Source organism: Tamandua tetradactyla, chromosome X (assembly GCF_023851605.1).
Source record: "Tamandua tetradactyla isolate mTamTet1 chromosome X, mTamTet1.pri, whole genome shotgun sequence".
NCBI classification, from domain to species: Eukaryota; Metazoa; Chordata; class Mammalia; order Pilosa; family Myrmecophagidae; genus Tamandua; species Tamandua tetradactyla.
In genome coordinates, this window is record NC_135353.1 from 70,228,266 (window position 1) to 70,248,514 (window position 20,249).

The 20,249-nt window shown below is 39.6% G+C and overlaps 1 protein-coding gene across 1 annotated transcript; it reads right to left on the reverse strand.

Moving 5' to 3' along the window:
* Positions 1-1,339: 1,339 nt before the first annotated feature.
* On the reverse strand, positions 1,340-14,819 carry RAB9B (RAB9B, member RAS oncogene family). Its single transcript, XM_077146635.1, has 3 exons — positions 14,621-14,819; positions 8,788-8,857; positions 1,340-4,821 (listed from the first exon to the last, which is right to left on the reverse strand). Exon 3 carries the CDS (start codon positions 4,777-4,779, stop codon positions 4,174-4,176), a length of 606 nt encoding a protein of 201 aa, XP_077002750.1. The 5' UTR covers positions 4,780-4,821; positions 8,788-8,857; positions 14,621-14,819; the 3' UTR covers positions 1,340-4,173.
* Positions 14,820-20,249: the final 5,430 nt, after the last annotated feature.

The window sequence follows — 20,249 nt, forward strand, 5'->3', positions numbered from 1 at the left end:
GAGAAAGGAGTGAAGAATGAGGGTTCTATTAGTGATGGTAACTTGATGCAATTAAAGAGGCCAGTTTAGAAAAAGGGAACATTAGTGAGTATCCTAAATCATGCACACACATCTTATCAAACGGTGTATCACAGTTTACCTGGCCTAAACTTAAGTGTAAGAAAAGCACTCCACTGTAACAAATCCTACATCTTCATAGCAAAGAGACATTAACAGTATCTCTGGTGTTAAAAAAAATCCTGCAATTAGAACTACTTCAGATTATTCAAATAAAAATACATATGCCCACCCCAACTCCCATCTTGAAGTTACTCAGGTCAAAGCCTCAATTTTCCGGGGTGTTTTAAAAACCCAATTATAGAATTGAAGATAAATCATCCATGTCTCACCCTCCACATTCTGGAAGGACCACAGTGAAGCCATCTTTCTTAAACCATCAAGAGAAAGAGAATTCCCATTAGATAATGAACCAGGCAGAAAAATAGCCTGGTTTTTTGCTTTTAAAATATCAGTTTTGGATGAGAAAATAATTTTTAAGAGGCTTATAAATCAATGACCTTCTGTAGCTTAGGAGTTGCATCATTAGTACCTAATCAAGAAGATTTGGGGTACATGGCCTGATATTTGTTAAATGATAATTCTCAGAGGTGAGATGGTATATATGTAGAAATCTGGTATTTTTTTTTTTTCTTCTGTGATTTGAAGTGCACAAAGTTCCAAGGAGAGGGAGGAGAGAAGAGGCCTAAATCTGTGGCAGACAGAATCTGTGTAATGAAATTATGTTCTTTGGAGAGACTTGTGTCCATAATTTAAAATTCACCATTATGCATATTCAAGTCATTCTACGTTAATGCAAGTGTCTTTAAAATCTAATAATTGAGAAGAAAGAGAACAGAATGTTTTAAAAATCATTCTTTGCTTTCTGATTTGCTCACCTGTATTTTCATGTTTTCTAAGGTCAGGAAAATTTACCAGTAAAAAATAAAGGGACTATGTTTATTCTGTTTAAACTTTGTAGCGCTTAACATTTGTTTTAAGTTATAACACACAAAGAAAATGGAGAGTCAATATCCAATTTCCAGTCCCAATCATATTCATGCATTAGAAAGTGACATAAAATAAAAGGCATCTCTCCATCCTGATCTTTTGAGTTTGCTTCCTAGTCAGCAGAATAATATCTATCTGATTACCAGGTGGTGGCTACTTGGAGTGCCATGTGAAAAATTATCTGAAGGCCACATCCAATGCAACCAGAAGAGTGACTCGATTGATCAGTACTGTCTGTCATACACACCAGTTAATCAAAAAGAGAAATGGAGGGAAGATGCACGAATGTATATTGGTTATTCAAAATGCGCTTTTTATTCACTTTAACACAGATGATTTTTAACAGTTGAAACAAAATATTCATACACGATTTTGAGATTTTTAGCAGCACCTGCAACAAGAAGATTGTGGAATACCTCAGGAGAAAGTAGAGATGGCTGAGGCAGGCACAAATTAACCTGAAATTCACCAAGCCACTGAAGACATGGAATCTGAGGCCCCCTGAATGTTAGCTCAATACATGAAATAAACTAAATTAAAATTCTGTGTATTGTTTTAAAGGACTGTTGAAAATCTGAAAATAGTTCTAATAGAAACATCTTATTTGAAAAATCTAGTGTTCATTAAAAAAAAACAAAAATACCTACTGAAAACGAGTACTGCATATTCCAGGGTACACAGTTAATTTCGAAACCTATACGCACAGTTCCTGGTGCTCAGATTTCAGCTTTTCATCATTTTTAATCTTACTCAAATGATATATCAGTACCCTTTTGAGTATTACTCACCAAAATGCCACTGCTTTTGTCACAATGTTAAATGCTTTCATTAAGAAATTGTATAGTGATTTGGAAAAAAAAATAGTATGCCTAAAAGGTAAGGGGCTTCCATTGACCTGCCAATAAAATTAACTCTTGTCTTGGGTGGACAGGAGGCCTATGAATGAAATACTCACGTGAAATTGTTACTCAAATGACTGTATGCCACTCTAATAGAGACAAAGACTTTTGTGAGTTGGTGGAGGTCTTTATGAAGGCCTGAGATCTACAAATAGAAACTATTATAAGCAGAGTGCAAGTAGAAAGAGAAGGCCCCAGGTCTCATGCACTTAAAAACAATTAGCATTTAACAGTTCTGACTACAGCAATGTACAGATTTTTATCCTAACAGTATTGTAGCAAAATGATCACAGAACTTGGAAATCCTTGTGGTTGGGTATAGTATAGGCAGAGGCAGGATGGGGGCCTATATTTAAGAACTGTGGGTTCTGGCTTTGACTTCTGGCATCAAGGTTAGCTGGACAATGAGGTCAGAGCTATATCTTAATTGGAAATATTGGGTTTCACTAGATTGTAATATTTCTCCATTTGTCTATGTGACCCAAAAGTCCCAGAGCTCTTAAAGCACATAAGGTCCCACATGTAAGGCTGATTCCATATGTGACTACAATGGAGAATTCTAGGCTGTATTCCTGTGAAAGTTCCCACCTCCTTCCCAGCCTAGGTCTCTTCTGGGGGTCATTTCTAACTGTTCCTCACTACCTTGGGTCACTATTTTTATCACAGATTTTATAAAGTACAGATTAAAAATTATGCTGGACAAACATATCACCAACAAGAACCAGACTGCATAATACAGTATATAACTGGTAGTCATGGTAATCAAAAAGAGGCAAACCATGTTTGCATTTTAATGTTATCTTTAGGATGTTTCCATCAGGGCAAATAAAGATTACTCAGAGCTCAAGAATTTTTCCCGCTCCAGTTGCAAAAGCAAAGGGAAGAACTATGCAGTTGTTCTTGAAGGATGATCACAGAATAGTTCAAAAATTTTAAAAAGTCCCTCTTCATAGTCTTAGATGTTATCTTAAGATTACTATAACTATCAAATGGCACTGAATCACAGTTTATAGATCAAGAGAACTTAGAGCTGGAAGGGATCTTACAGTGAATATCTAGCCAGTATAGAAATTCTTTTTTATGCTGTTTTAACAGATGGACATTCAGCATCTCCTTGAAATGTTTCCAATGGAGGGAAGCTCGCTATTAAGGCAGTCTATTCCACTGTTGGACAATTCTAATTATGAGAAAGTCCATTCTAACACTAGATTAAAGTCTGCTCTCTTTTCATTTTCAATGTCCTGATTTGGTTGGCTGAACATACAGTGCAACACACAAGAAATCAGTTCCTTCTTCTACGATGAGTATTTGAGTTAAGGAACCTTGGGAGAAAAGCCAATTATTTCTCAATCTTTTCTGAAGGCTTCTCTGTGAGCCCAGCATGGTGGACTACAGAACCATCTAAATTATGATCAGAAAGCATTGCACCCAAAGCCATAAATTAAGCAGCATTTCTAAATTAATAAGAGGTTTCAGAGAAGCAACATCTCTATACAGAAAAAGTAAATTTATTAAGTAAAAGCAAACCAACCACTTATTTGCAAGGGTGGTTGTCAAATTTAAGTATAATCCATTCATAGTACCCTGTCCCTGTAAACACAGGAGTACAATTTCCAGTGTCATTAGTGTATATTGTTGAGGTGGTATTTTTTTTTAAAGCCCAGAGAGGGGCAAACTATAAATAAGAATTAAACAAGTCAGTGCACGTCATTATACTTTTGATTCTTAATCATTACAGCCTCTCTATAATTCAAGCTTGAGATGTCCTTGTTTGCATTACTATTTTTAATTATAATACAGGTCAAATATTTTTTTTCCTTTGGCAGAAATGTCCTGAACAGCTTGGTAAAATTCTGGTGGTTACATTTGTTAGGTGATTAATGAAACACTTAACGGGATAATTGTAGCTCTTTAACTCTTTCATGCTGCTGAATTCTAGGTTTTAAACTGTGATTTGAAAAATATTTATATATCTCAGGACTAAAGCTTTCTGACATGTCCTGATACACACAGAAAGGGAAATAGCAGAAATCACACAAAATACACTTGGCTTGACAAAGCTTTTTTTTTTTAAATTGTTCTACAGTTTCAATTCGAAAGGCTTTGATTCACAATCACAATCTTATCTCTTATCCTTGTGTGTGTATGCGCACTCTTAGAGGGGCACAGTTATTCTTATACTACTAAGTGAACAATTTGGGGCACATTTTAAAAAGGCTCCCTACTTTTAACAGCATGAAGATCCTGCTTTGGAGCCACTGTTCAAGTCAATTGTGTGACCTAACATGCAGTGCTCCAGCTGTTCCTCTACAGCCAACACCTGCCTGACAGCTTCTTCAAAGGCCACTGTCACATTAGTATCATCTTTGGCACTTGTTTCTAGATAAGGATAATCCCCATTCTCCATACACCAGGCTCGCGCCTCCTCAGTAGTCACTTGCCTATCCTCTTTGTCTACCTTGTTACCCAGAACTACAAAGGGGAAGTGCTCAGGGTCCTTTACATCTGCATAGTAGATGAATTCTTTCTGCCAGTTGCCAAGGTTCTCAAAGCTCTGCCGGTCATCCACGCTGAAGGTCAAGAGGCAGCAGTCTGCTCCCCTGTAGAAGGGCGTCCTAAGGCTTTTGAAACGTTCTTGCCCTGCAGTGTCCCAGATCTGAAGGGTTACAAAGCGTCCATCTACCTCCAGATCTCTATTTAAGAACTCTACCCCTATGGTGTGAAAAGCCTGGGAGTCAAACTTATTAGTTACATAACGGTTCATAAGTGAGCTTTTCCCAACGCCACCATCACCCAAGAGAATAACCTTTAAAAGCAGGGATTTCCCACTCATTGTTGCAGCAGTAGATAGGGAGAAGTTTGTAACCAAGAGAACCTGAAAAAACAAACAAACAAACAAACAAAAAAAAACAGAGAGAAAAAGTAGGAGGGAAAACAATTAAACCTAAAACGGAAATCATTTTCATAGCAAATTTCTCCAAATTATGAGGACTTCTAATTTAATTTCTCTTGATTCACACGCATTAGCTGATATAGCACAGCAGTAGGAATAAAACTCTTTTTTTTGTACAAGAGGAGAAAAGTTTTCATTTTTCTGAGGTCGCTTGCCTGTGCCAGGAAAGTGGCTGAATGACAAGGGTAAATGGATTAGTAGATGGTGCTTTAATTTGGTTCTGTTCTGACCCTACTCTAGGAGTGAGAGCCTAGAAGAGGAATATCATTTGAATGGGTAACCATATTAGCTTCTAGTTTAGACCATTCCAAACAAGAGGAAAATGGTATGAAATTAATTTGGGGTTTAAAGTCTGCTCCTGAGTGAACTAAGAATTATTGATGAGAGAAAGCAATGTGAGCTGGATTCTTGATTCTGTCAGCAGAGGTATGGACCAGAATTATACTGGACTCCAGAGTTTGGGGAAGAGGAAAGAGCTCAAGTTCCTCCAGGCATTTATCCCATTGTTATAGTTTGCTAGCTGCCAGAATGCAATATAGTAGGGAATGTGCTGGTTTGAAAGGATGTATGTCCCCTAGAAAAGCCATGTTTTAATCAAAATCCCTTTCATAAAGGCAGAATAATCCCTATTCAATACTGTATGTTTGAAACTGCAATAAGATCATCTCCCTGGATGATGTGATTTAATCAAGAGAGGTTGTTAAGCTGGATTAGGTAGAAGCATATCTCCACCCATTTGGGTGGGTCTTGATAAATTTCTGGAGTTCTATAAAAGAGGAAACATTTTGGAGAATGAAGGTGATTCAGACAGAGCAGAGAATGCTTCAGCACCACAAAGCAGAGAGTCCACAAGCCAGCGACCTTTGGAGATGAAGAAGGAAAATGCCTCCCTGGGACCTTCATGAAACTGGAAGCCAGGAGAGAAGAAGCTAGCAGGTGATGCTGTGTTCTCCATGTGCCCTTCCAGATGAGAGAGGAACCCTGACCGTATTCACCATGTGCCTTTCCAGATGAGAGAGAAACTCTGACTGTGTTCGCTATGTGCTTTCTTACTTGAGAGAGAAACCCTGAACTTCATTGGCCTTCTTGAACCAAGGTACCTTTCCCTGGATGCCTTAGATTGGACATTTCTATGGACTTGTTTTAATTGGAAAATTTTCTCAGCCTTAGAACTGTAAACTAGCAGCTTGTTAAATTCCCCTTTTTAAAAGCCATTCCATTTCTGGTATATTGCATTCTGGCAGCTAACAAACAAGAACAGATTTTGGTACCTGGAGAGTGGGGTGCTGCTATGGTTTGCAAATACTAAAAATGTTGGAATGGCTTTTTAAATGGATAAGGGGAAGATTCTGGAAGAGTTGTGAGAAGCTTGATAGAGAAGGCCTGGGATGCTTTGAAGAGATTCTTGGTAGAAGTGTGGACTCTAAAGATTCCTCTGACCAGACTCTAGACAGAAATGAGGTGTGCGTGATTACAGACTGGAAGGAAGGTGAGCTTTGTTTTAAAATGGCAGATAATCTGGTGAAACTGATGAGTGGCTTTGGCTGGAAGGCTGATTTTAGAAGCCATGAACTCAGATATTTAGCAGAAGAGAGCTCCAAATTAAATGTGGAAAGTGCAGCCTGGTTTCTCCTCGCAGCTTATAGTGAAATGCGACAGGAAAGAGATAGGCTGAAAACTGAACTCTTGGGTACAAAGAAATCAGAAATTGAAGTTCTGGAAAATTCTGGGCCTCCAGAAGGGGAGACCCCAGAGAATAGTGCCTTGCGTGAGGATTTAACCAAATGTGGAAACAGCCAGCCATTTCAGAGAAAGCCAGGATTGGACATAGAGTTATCCAGGAAAGATTTGTGGAAACTCCTTATGTCTGATGGGCATGACCCAAGGCTACTTCATATAAAGCCAACGAGAGTACTATGGAACCTGTATAAACAGAGCCACTGCCAGTCTGGACTGGGGGGGGGGGGCTCAGAGAAGGGACACATTGGAGGAAAAATAACTTCAGAGGCAAAACCATGGAGGCCAGGGTCTGAAGTCAAGCCTTGGGCCAGGAGAGTGGAACCACCCAAGCCCGTGAAGAGGGTGAGTTTGCCCCAAAGGCAGAGGATGGGCCTTCCACTTCGTTGCACTGGAAGAGTCATGCCACCTCAAGGCTTGGAAAGGGTGAAGCACATTCCTTGGGGTTTGGGGAGATCCTGGCTGCCACCATATGGAGGGGTTGAGTATGTGCCCCAAAGATGGCAGAGAGCCCGGGAGCAGCCCCAATGCTTGGAGAGGGTGGAGCCTAGAAAAAGTGGTCTCCCCAGTGTCCCCCAAGGTTGTATTTGGAGAGAGGCAGGCATGTGCATAGGCCCTTGGAAAGGGTGGGACTGCCACTTTCAGAAGCCCTGAGGATAAATGATTCTCAGACTTTGACATCTAATGGATTTTGTCCTGTGGGTTTTCGAAACTGTATGGGTCCAGTGACCCCTATGTTCCTACCCCCCTATGGAAATGTGCATATGTATTCTATGAGTGTTCCTCCTTTGTATGTTGGCAGCAAATAACTTGTTATGAGTTTTCAAAGGTCCAGAGCAAATGGAGAGAATTTTGCCTTAGGACAGACCATGTTATAACTGACTTGATGAGATTTTATACTGTCTCTAATTTGGTACTTCATTTGTATTGCTACTGAAAGGTTTAAGGTTTTCTGATATTGTCATGGAATGAATGTATTTTGCATTTGGAAAGAGCATGTCTTTTTGGGGTCCAAAGGGTGGAATGTGCTGGTCTGAATCTGTGGTGGACCCCAGAAAAGCCATGCCCATTGATCCTCATTCAATATTGCTGGGTGGGAGCATTTTGATTGTTTCTATAAAGATGTGACCCACCCAACTGTGGGTGGTAACTTTTGATTAGATGATTTCCATGGAGGTGTGTCTCCACCCATTGAAGGTGGAGTTGCTTGCTGGAATCCTTTAAAAGAGGAAGCATTTTGGAGAGAGCCCCTTTTTGATAGAGCCACGTGAAAGCCAGCAGACGCTGCCATGTTCGCCATGTGCCCTTCCAGCTGAGAGAGAAATGTTGACTGTCGTTGGCCTTCTTGATCCAAGGTATCTTTCCCCAGATGGCTTAAATTGGACATTTCTAGAGATTGTTTTAATTGGGACATTTTCTTGGCCTTAGAACTATAAACTAGTAACTTATTAAATTCCCCTTGTTAAAAGCCATTCTGTTTCCGGTATATTGCATTCCGGCAGCTAGCAAACTAGAATACCCATTATCCTTGCAAAGATACGGGACAGCCTCATAAATAAAGAATCTTCTATAATCTTTTCCTCATGGAACAATGGCATATAAACTGATGATGGTTGATAGCAATACAACAGCTATCATTAAGGAAGTAAATCTCAAATAATTTATCAATTTTGGGACTTAGGTTGTAATTCCCTAATAGCAACATATGAAAACATACTGTAAACTCTAAACTGCCAATAATTATACAGTAGTACCTTTTTTTGTTACCTCTATACCTGTCTATACATGGAATGCCTAGAATGCATTTTAAAACAAAAGATCAAATGTTGACTGTGTAATTACCATGTGCCAGATTCTGTTAGGTACTCCGATGCAAAGGTCCATTGTGGGATCTCAACAATGATGATGTTAATCAGGTGTTATTTATGCAAGAGATTTAGATCATTGAAAAACTAATTGCTAATCAAAGGAGTTCATGCAAAAGATCTTTGGGAGGCATATGCATTTGAAATAGAGTTCTTAACAATCCAGTAGGGCTTAAAACTATTTTGGTGTGCATGTATACTATCTACATATTTTTTCTAATTATTCATTTTTAAAAGGTCAAATTTTAAAACATAATATTCATAGTGTGCCCAATGAAATACCTACCCAGTTGGGTCTTTGTCACAATTTTACAGCTTTTCGTTTCCCTGTTGTTTTATTCTTTCTTTTTAAGGTTCTAAAAAACAGATTGGGAAACATTATTTTTAAAAATCTATAATGAAACAAAGTTAAGGTAATATATATATAAGAATACTCAATTCAGAAAAAAGAGCAAACTCAACTTACCTACAGAGGATGCTTTTCACAAATATACTTAAGAGTTCAAAATGCTACAGATGTTTACCAAGAGAAAATAATTTTATTGCAAGAATTGCAACTTGTCCTAACTTGAGTTTACTTTACATAAGTTTCTTAGTTTTATATCGTCTCTCAATTGAAAATAAAAGTAAATCAAAGTATGTAGATCATATTTATAATAATTGATATTCAGGAAAAGAAAACCACAGAGATATGCTGAAATCCTAAATCAGAGATAAAATTCTCTCCCTTTATACCTACTAAAGTACCCATTACAAAAAAAGTATTAATATACTTGCCAATCTGCCATGAGGTTACCTCTAATTAATTCCACAAGATCAGAGAAGCAGAAAAAACTGTTTGGGGACTCCCTGTTTACACATATATTCTCTTGGCAAATTATTCTTTGCATTATTTAGGTTATTTGTCATGAACATTGGTTTTAATGTTTAGCAGGCTTTATTAAATTTAAACCATATCTTTATTTAATAGTATACTCTATTACAGTAGGGGTTTTATTTAAGCAGCATCAAGAGCACAGGTCTAAAAAGAAAACAGTTTCTAGATTTATTGAGTGTTCTTTCTCACTGAGGAATAAAGAAAATTTTTAAGAAACTTACTGCTTAATAAGTCTCATGTTAATTTTTTTCAAAAATAAATAAAATATATAATAAGAGATTCATTGGAGATCCAAATCAGTAACTATGATTTAACTGTCTCCTAAATTGATAGGCTTTATCCTCCTTCTTGGTCTATATCTCTGTACAAAATTCTCAAGTTTCCCACAATTCCTGGTTTTTGTCCTTTTCTTTTCCTTCTGCTCTCAAATTTCTATCTTTAGAACTATATCAAGCAAACAAAAATTTCTTTAAATGGAGATGAAACAAGTGTTTGCACACTTTTTTTTCTATAATGGCCTGTTGGATAAGTTTTCAGAGCAGAATTCTTGAACTCTCACTTGAAAGTAGCAAAAAGAAATACAAACTTGGATATAATGCTGCTAGCTAGTGTTAAGGACCCATGCCAAATGAGCTTCCTAAAGTTCCTAGCAAACAGGTGTTCACATCATTGAATGACTCACAAACTCTACTTCCCTGGCTGTTGATGAACTCAATAGATGGGTCAAGGACTGAGTGAATATGGAAGCCAAATGTTCAGCTCTAGGAATGATGATGCAGTATTAATAACTATCTGAGATAATGCTGCAGTTGCTTACACATTCCCTATTTGGTCATGTGCACACATAACTTCTGAGTACATAAGCTCTATACTAGGGAAGTGGGAGGAAAGGCAATGGGGTTCAGTTTTAAGAGCTCTGAACTGGCACAATCAAGAGAACATAGTCTTTATCAGTGCTATGACATTCTTTTATTTTATGAACTTGAGCAGGCCTTACATAAAAATGGAGCTGATAATACCTGCCTTAACTCATAGGATTTGAGGGAGGATGAATAACTTATGAAGTTGGCATAAATTTGTAAACCTTTCTTGAGAAATATGGCCTGAGATTTTTGTTCTTTTTGCTCCTCCATTTCCTTTCATTCACTGGTAGGGGCCTTGTGACTTTGTATTAACCCTTCTCCAAAAGGGCCCGCCAGTGGGAGGATAAAATTCTGCCTCTTCTCTTTCTTCCAAATTTGTGAATTCCTTGTTTGCCAGCAATATTGACTATCCATATATGACACAGAATCTTAGCACTGTTGGGACCGAAAATTCTGCTTCAGTCCTGCTACTGATGCTTGAGCAAACATTTGAGTGCTTGTTGGGTTTTGTGTCCTAACTAAAGAGGCCTCCACTCTATTCTGCTGTCTCCAACATGCATTTATTTGCTAAAGGTAGAAATTAATACATTTTGGATTTTTCTCCTAGCCTTCAGTTACTAAATCTTGCGATTTTTCCTCTGACTGTCATTTCTAGTCCTCTGCTACCATCCTCATTTGGGCCAGCATCTATTCCTATTTAATCTATTGTCAAAGTTTCTGGGCTGTTCTCTTCTTGCCTTCAGTCTCTCCTTAACCAATCTACTTTTCAAAGTTTCACCACTTGAACATCCACTGGGTATAGATATTGTTAGAAATGCATAAATGTTTAAGCAAGGTTTTGCCTTCAAGGAGTTTACAGATCAACATATAAACTTAAGATTTCATAGTTTATAGCTGAAATTGTATTATTTTACCACCTTATTTTGTTAGCAATCTTTTCTAAGTATGTCTTTCATAATCAGATTTTTAAAAGTTTATAACCCAATTAATTATTTATATATATATTTATGTGTTCACCACCCACATCAAGATATTGAACATTTCCAATATCTCAGAAGGCTTCCTCATGTCTTTTCCCACTCAATATCCTTCTCCATAGGTAACTGCTATTTTTACTTTTACCCCTATAGATTACTTTTGCACGTTCTTGAACATGTACATTTGTCTGCCTTCTTTGGGTCATTATGTTTATAAGATTCATTCGTGTAGTTCATTCTTTTTTATTGCTGTGTAGTATTTCAATGGATGATTTTACCATAATTTATTAATACATTCCACTGTTAATGGGCATCTGAGTTGTTTCCAAATGGCTATTTTGAATATAGCTGCTAAGAACATTCTTGTACATGTCTTTTGGTGACTATATATGGACTCATTTCTTTTGGATATATACTCAGGAGTGGAATTCCCATGTCAAAGAGTAGGCACATGTTTAGTAGATATTGCCAATTTTTCCAAAGGGGTTGTACAAATACACACTCCTTACCAGCAGAGTATGACAGTTCAGTTGCTTACATACTCATTAACACTTTACATTTTCAGTCTTTTCCATTTTAGTCATTCTACTGCGAATGTAGTGGATCTAATTATGCATAATCAGTTTTAAAATTCCTGAATAGTAAGGGCCATGTTTGTATATACCTTTGGGGTCCCTTCAACATGTAGCATCAGGGTTCTCTATACAGATAATCAATAAATACTGACTAGGTAGGTGCCCAGAATTAATGCTTTTGAATTGATGCCAAAGTACAATAGATCCACAGTTCTGTAAGATTTCCAAATACTATTATTTTTAAGGTGAATAAAGAGCAAAGGATCGTGGACTTATCTGGATTATCTTCCAGAGGGGACTTAACAGGAATTCCACCTATTGAAAGTCAATGAATAAGTTGCAGTTTCCCTCCCCCAATGCTCAATTTTAAAAATAAATATATGCATTTCTCCATTCCCACCAAAAACAAGAGCAGAATCATTATCTTCAATGTTTTCAGTGGTTGCTGGCACCCCCAATACCATTCATCATCATTTGAAAATGAGTATGATGTCTTTTAGGACATACTTATACTAAAAAGAAATAGCACAGTTCAAAGTAAATAAAACTATTTTTTTTGTTCATTTAAAATGTGCCAAATTTAAGCCAAACCTTAAAACAATGTAGCAATAAGCAGGCAAAGAAATTATTCTATAACCCCAACTATGTTTAACAGGAAAGTCAAACCTCATGCATATTGTATGGGTCCCTAAACTTATACTTAGAATTTGGACAGAAATGTTTATTCTGATTTTGGACATTGTACTGGTTTGAAACTGTTGTGTACCCCAGAAAAGGCATGTTCTTTAATCCTCATTCAATATTGTTGGGTGGGATCACTTTGATTAAGTTGTTGCCATGGAGATATGACCTAGCCAACTGTGGGTGGGACCTTTTGATTAGGTAGTTTCCATGGAATGTACCTCCACCCGTTCCATGAGTGGAGCCCTTTAAAATGAAACCATTTTGGAATAAGCTTCAGTGCCGACAGAGCCAACATGAAATCCAGATATTTGGAGATGAAGGAAGAAAATGCCCCTGGGAAGCTGTTTGAAATGAAAAGCCGAAGACCCCAGCAGATACTAGCCACCTGCCTTCCCAGCTGACAGAGGTGCTCTGGGCTCATCAGCCTTTCTTGAGCCAAAGTATCTTTTCCTTGGATGCCTTAGTTTGGACATTTTTATAGCCTTAAACCTGTAAACTTGCAACTTAATAAATTCCCTTTTTAAAAGCTGTCAATTTCTTATATTACATTCCAGCAGCTTTAGTAAACTGATACAGACCTATTAAGAGAAAGATCTGGCTTTAGCTGACTAAAATATCCAAGAGATGCAATTCCACTTTCCTAGCCCCTCTCCATGTAGATTAACAAACATCCTCTAAGAATAGTTTATTCACTTTTTTTTCCAATTAAAAGTTCTCAGCCTTGGACAGTAAGGTGAATTAGGAATTCACTTAACCAGTGTTCCTCGGCTTTCTTTGTTCTTCAACATATTAATTCTTCTGAATTCTGAATTCACCCACACAGTCTGATTAAAATTATTCTATTTGGTTAGGGGATGTTTAGGGGTGGGGATGGAGGTGGGTAAGAGGCAATATAGTGAAGAGAAAGAGGTTGAGTCTTTGAAAATAGCACATTTTAGTGTGATAATGGAGAGAAGAAAGAGAAAACAAAATTGCTAATGTCAGTTCTGTTGCCATGGGGCAGAATGATGCTCAAAATCAGTAGTACAGGTTGGGAGCAAGTCTTGTGAGAGATGTACTTCAGGAATGAGTGAAGGAAGAGCAGCAGGGGAAGGTTAGGCACTAAATGAGAATGGCCCTGGTGGCAGTCTGATCACCGAGAAGCCATGGTTGGAGCTGTGGGCAAAGCCCATCTTGTGGTGACACACTGATTAGGGCTATGCAACTCACTGTTGAATCCTGGTGCAATATTTCAAAATACTACAGTGAACTAGAGGGGGCTTTCTTCAGTATGTAAAAATCAACACAAATAAGAAATGATTGGACTTTTGAGACCCTATAACTTAAATGGTGTAGATTGTTTCCAACACAACTTGATGTTTGATGTGGGGGGCGCTGGAGCAAGTATGCCCTCTGATGCACTGGATTCATTTTGCAGAGCAAACAAATTATATTCATGCTATGAATCCAAATACCACAACTGCCATACCTCGAAACGCTATTTTGTTCCCCACATTTATGCCCCTGTATGCAACTTGAAGAGTCCAATACGGAATTTCACCTCTAACCTTTTACTCCTCACAGAGAACTCTAGGCCTGTGAGCCGAAAAGCTCACTAGATAGCAATTAGACTCTGCCCCAGGCCACTGTTTCCTGAGACTGCCTGGGTGACATTAAGCTAGCTAGAACAGGTCACAGGAAAAAGAAGCTTCCTGGGGAAACCGGGAATGCGAGCTTCTCTATGACAGGGGCTCTGTTAGCATAAGGTACCTAGAAAGTAAGATGCACCCCACAGTTCCAACTCCCTCAGACCAAGTCCTTTCACCTCACTCCCAGGTCTTAGAGCCCATCCGCTGTGACGCATGCGCACTGAGCCACACCCGCTCCCCACGGAGCCCTGCGTCTCTCTGCCAGGCTTTGGCAGCCGCACCGAATTACTCACCAAAGACCCCTCTACCCTCACTTATCAAGCCTCCATCCCTCAACCTCCAGGCCCGACCCCGACAGCGCCTAGGCCCCGTTCTCAAGAAGCGAGTGGCCCCGGGGGCCACGTAGGCCCCCCTTTCTCTCTTCTCACAGCATCCCCCCCACCCCCCGCCACCGCCCGGCCTCCCGGGTCCGGCGGCCCCTAACCGCTCTCTCTGTCCACGCGCCAGCACCTTACCCAATAGAGTGCGAAGGAAATAGGAGAGGGCCGCGGGTGCCAGTCAGGTCAGCTCTGCATGCCCAGAGTTCAGCTAATCAGCAACACCATCACCGCTACTGCTGCCGACTCGTTCTCAATGGGGCAGCAAGTACAGCTTGGACCTCGGTGGCCTGACAGCTGCCGCTCGCTCCCGCAGCTGCTGCCGCGCAGCGTCTCGCGCCCGCGCCCGCCAGGGGAGGGGGCGGGGCCCGCGCCGCCTCCCAGTGCCCCCTTCTTGGCGCTGGGACATCATGAAACCGCCTGCTGCCCTCCGGTGTCAAGAGCCCTCCCTCGCTAACTCACTCATCCTTCATGCTCAGAATCAACCCTGGTCTCCCTTGTCCTTCGCTTTCCTAACCGATTAAGAGGCACAGCGACAATGGACTGTCAATGATTGCTCTTTCTCCAGCCTGGGGCCTGAGCCCTGCAGTTACGCTCCGACCTGCCTCATTCTATCATAACTTCAGACCCTCTACTTCTGCCAAAGGGATGGCACATACACCCTCTTGTTTCGAATAACTCAAGAAAATGCCTGATTACAACACATTACCAAGCCCTTTAGCTGGCTCATGAAATTCTCACGGCAATCCCAGTGAAAAAGTTCACACCTGTAGCCCAGGCAAGGAAGACACAATGTCCTTTACTCTTGCCAGTTTCCGTTCTGAGATGGGGGTGGGGGCCACACAGAGAGCATTACCGTAGGTTCCGGAATTGCTGCTGGGATAAGAATTTAATGTTCCAATTGTACCTATCGACCCGGCCAGTCCCTTCTTGTTGCCTCCTGTGGCCCTCTGGTACTTCCAAGTAATTTGTGATACTTTCCTGGAATCAAAGGAGAATGAAGCTCCTGGGGTCATTTAGCCTGTGTGCCATCTCTATCAGACAGATCCATCTCTGCAGGTTTCCTCAAGTCTGAAATCCTGTGCCCGTGTGGCACTCTGTTCACTCACCCTCAGGCCCCCTCGGGCCCTTACACACGCTCTCCCTCCATCTAGGCCACCATTCCTCTAGCTCGCCACACGTCATCCACTCAATCAACCGCTCAGGCCCTTGCTTAAATGTCTTGGGTAACCTTTCCACATATCCCAAGAATAGAGAAGGTGCCCCAATTTTTCCTCTAGTAGCCCTTGTGGCCTGCTATACATTTCCTCTATTAACACTTATCCATTTATGATTTCATATATAAATGCATGATTATTTGAAAGTTGTCTTCCCCTGGAAACTATATTGTACTATGAGGTCAAAGACTGTGATTGTTTGGGGTCACTGTCATATTCCTAAGGCTTAGGACAATGCCTGGTACAGAGGACATGCTCAGAAAATATTTGTTGAATATGTATGAATGTTTCATCATCAAAAATTATTCTTATTTTTAAATGAAATGAATGAGTCTAACTGAAACTTTTTTGCTTCTGTTTAAACCAGCCTGGCTCCAAAATACAAACATACGAAAACACTCTCTGTCCTGGTAGAAAAAGAAATGTATACAATCCTCTAAATCAAGTTTTCCTTGCGCATCCTTATCTGTAAAACAAGAAAATCTTTGAGCCTAGACCCATTATATGTATATTTATTTACAGATTATATGCAAGTGCTAATATGTTTATGTATGATACCATTATTAAAATACTCTAACATAGAAATTTTAAAAGAATGAGAAAAAAATATGTTGACATTCCTATTTTTTCTTTATGCAACCCCAATGAATAGCCTTCAGAACTGCTCTAAATAACCCTTCATATTAAAGTCACTCCTCTCTAGGTATAATAATCTAGACTACTTTGTCTTTTCCTCACAGATGCTCTCTTCCAAGAGATTAATCATCTTTAATTCCCCAAACTTACTTGTAAGTTTTAAGGGCCTTTAAATTAGGCTTGGATACCTAGCTCTGTAGTCAGATATCAGAATTGCTTGAAGGCATTACACATTTACAGATTGTTGGAATCCCTAGGGGTAAGCAAAATCCTATGCTAGCCTAAAGACTCCTAATTTCAAAACCTATATTAAAAGAATTTCTAGAGGCCAATAAAAAGCAACTACCATGTGCCCAGAATAACAGCAGTATAACTAACATTACTGTGAGGGAACAATACAAAGTTTCAAAGTAACAAGTGTTGGTGATTTTGTGGCTCTCAAATGAGACTATTCCTAAAGACTCACTATTGAGGGTCTGTCAAACCATGGCATGCTTCACACTTAATGAAATAATAGAATTTTATCTTTGAAACAAAGTCACACACACACACACTTTTCTACAGAAAATAGAACCTTATTGTGGTTAGCAGACAAGATACTACTCCTATGCCAACATTTCATTAAAGTATTGGAGATAAGTTTATTTTCTGAGAGTGGCATACACAGAAAAATCAGCAGTCAATGACTGAAATGAATTATTTCCAGAAGTGCCCAATCTTGAGTAATTTTGAAATACATCGACCTGGGCTTTAAGAAGATATGACTGGAATGTAATTAATATAAAAGAAAAGCCTTATCCAGCATTCACAAGATGCTTATGAACAAAAGGGTTCCACAGTCAAATACATTTATAAGCACTGCATATTAATTGCCTTCCCAGAGAGTCACAGTGCATATTAGCACATTAGAGGCTTTTGGAGCCCTGCAGTAAAGAAACCTGTTTTATTTATTTTTTCAAATGAACATTTTCCAATCTTTTGTGAGCATAAATTCCTTTTGCTTATGGAACACCTATTAAGAGAACTAGCACACCTCAGAACCTGATTTGTCAACTGCTGTCCTAACAATTTGTACAAAGTCATTATGCGATAATTGAAGGACACTGGTTTGCCTTGAACAAGATGGCAATAGCTGTCATTTTTATGGCACCTTAGAATGATTTGTAGTGGCTTCCTGGAGAATTGTGCTGTGAAAGATTCCCAGGTGCATCTGGCTTAGTATGAAAGAATAATTGGTTGGTGATGCCTGCCATGGACGAGGGAATGTGTTCACCATACTTGACCTAGATCATTTATATGGAAACTCTACAATGAATATTTTACAAATAGTTCTGATTTAAAAGATTGTGTTCTGCTGTCCCAATATGTATCAGTCATGGTTCTCCAGAGAAACAGAACCAACAGGTGATATCTTTAAATAGGAGATTCTATAAAAGTATCTCACGCAACTGTGGGGATGCACAAGTTCAAATTACGTAGGGCAGGCCACTAGGTGGCAACTCCAGTGAAAGTCATTGATGTACTCTCCAGCAGAGGCTGGCTGGCTGAAGAAGAAATGAAAGCTCTCTCTTCTCTCTTAGAAGTCTTCAACTGATTGGATTAAATACGGCTGATTGGAACTCTTATTGACAATCAATATTGGATTGATTTGGAATATTGAATCAATATTCCAAAATTATTGGAACTCTTTTATAAGACAATCCCTTAGTTGATCATACATGTAATCAGCCACAGATCAATAAACTGACTGATGATTTAATAGAACAGCATTCTGGCTAGTTAACCAGCCATGAAATGTCCTTCCAGTAATGTTTAGGCCAGTGCTTGCTTTACCAGACAACTGAGCACCATCACCTGGCCAAGTTGACACATGAACCTAACCATCAAAGTCCAACCCCTGGTTAACTGGGCAGTTAAACATATCATCTTAAAACATTCTTAATCTCTAAATAGAAAACTATAACAGACATGTTTCGCCTAACAATACTCAACTGTCCTATGTACAACTGGAAATGCACTACATCTCTCCAAAATTGGGTGCTAGTCTTTGGGTAACATTCACTCTTAAGCTTGATATCTTATAACTTAAATACTTTAACATGAACAATGCAACTTATATCATATGATAAGAAGAAAAAAAGATATTTGCTTTATGTAGAAATGCAAACACACTCATAACAAAACAAGGAAGAAATATTCATACCATCACAGTCCTCGTTTCTGTAACTAGTCACATCATTGTAGTTCATATTTATCACTACCTTCACCCACTACCCATTCCATGTTCTTTTTACCCTTAGCAACTACCTTAGAAGGCTGTGGTTTGTGGCCTGTTTGGGTGACCTAAAACTTCATTTCTGAAGTTTCTGGACCATTGGTAGTCTTGCCTGGATTGGGTTGTCGTAGTTCTGCATTGACTTTAGTCACAGGCCATGGTAATACTAAGAGACACCCTAGGTGATCGCTTGTATTCTAGGAAAACTCTTCTTTATCTCCATTGTGTAGCTGCATCTTATTTCTCCTTGATAGTCAGGTTTAATCACCCCATTCAGTACAGTAATCCCCTTTCTTCTTGTTGATTCAGAGCTATGAGAAGCCGAAAGTGGCCAGGTGGTAATCTTAACTTCCAGTTCAATGGAATCACTGTTGTGTTTCCTGGGAGGAGCACTCCTCCTTTTGGAACTAAGACTTATAGATCAGGAGAGCTTAAGCTTGCAGGGAGAAGAAGCAAAAATTTTTCTAGTGGGTCACTAAGGGTGATAGCTGTGGTGCCACTCCCATTTCCACCCCTTCATTCTTGGACCCGTGAATCTTGGCTATGGGAGAAACAGCATATGAGAGAAATAGTGGATGCTGATTCAGAGCATGCACAGCCTCCTGGAGAACATTGCCCCAGACTTGCAAGGTATTGCCACCTGGTTGGACCTAATTGGGTCTTGAAAAGGCCATTCCACTACTCTATCAACCTAGCTACCTGTGGATGATGGGGAACATGGTAAGACCAGATAAGTCCATGAGCATGTGCCCATTCCCACATTTCATTTGCTGTGAAGTGAGTTCTTTGATCAGAGGCAATGCTGTGTGGAATACCATGTCGGTGGATAAGACATTCCATAAGTCCATGGATGGTAATTTTGGAAGAAGCATTGCATGCAGGCAAGGCAAACCATTATCCAGAGTATGTTCTATTCCAGTTAGAACAAATTGCTGCCCTTTCTATGATAGAATGGTACAATGTAATCAACCTGGCAGCAGGTAGCTGGCTGAACACCTTGGGGAATGGTGCCATATTGGGGGCTGAGTGTGGGTCTCTGCTGCTGGCAGATTGGGTACTCAGCTGTAGGCATAGCCAAGTCAGCCTTGGTGAGTGGAAGTCCATGTTGCTGAGCCCATGCATAACCTCCATACCTACCACCATGCCCACTTTGATCATGAGCCCATTGGGCAATGAGAGGAGTGGCTTGGGAAAGAAGATGACTGGTATCTACAGTCGTCTTTTTTTCTTGATTACTAAAATTTTCTTTGCTGAAGTCACCCTCTGGTGAGCATTCACTTGGGAGTCCAATATCTTTGTTTTATAACTTTTTTATTGTATAATATAATATATATACAAAGCAAAGACAGAACAAAGCAATAGTTTTCAAAGCACTCCTCAACAAGTAGTTACAGGACAGAGTCTATCATGGGCTACCATACCATCATCTCAGATTTTTCCTTCTAGCTGCTCCAGAACATTGGAGGTTCTGCTGCTCCCATGACTCCAGGGAGACTTTCACCCCTGGATGTCATGTCTCATGTACAGGGGAGGGCGATGATTTCACTTGCAAAGTTGGGCTTACAGAGAGTGAGGCCACATCTGAGCAACAAAAGAGGTCTTCTGGACCAATATCTTCTTGTTTTTTGCCCACTCATAA

Excerpts from the sequence above, each read along its gene's own strand:
- RAB9B (XM_077146635.1), bottom strand. The coding sequence starts at position 4,779 with ATGAGTGGGAAATCCCTGCTTTTAAAGGTTATTCTCTTGGGTGATGGT.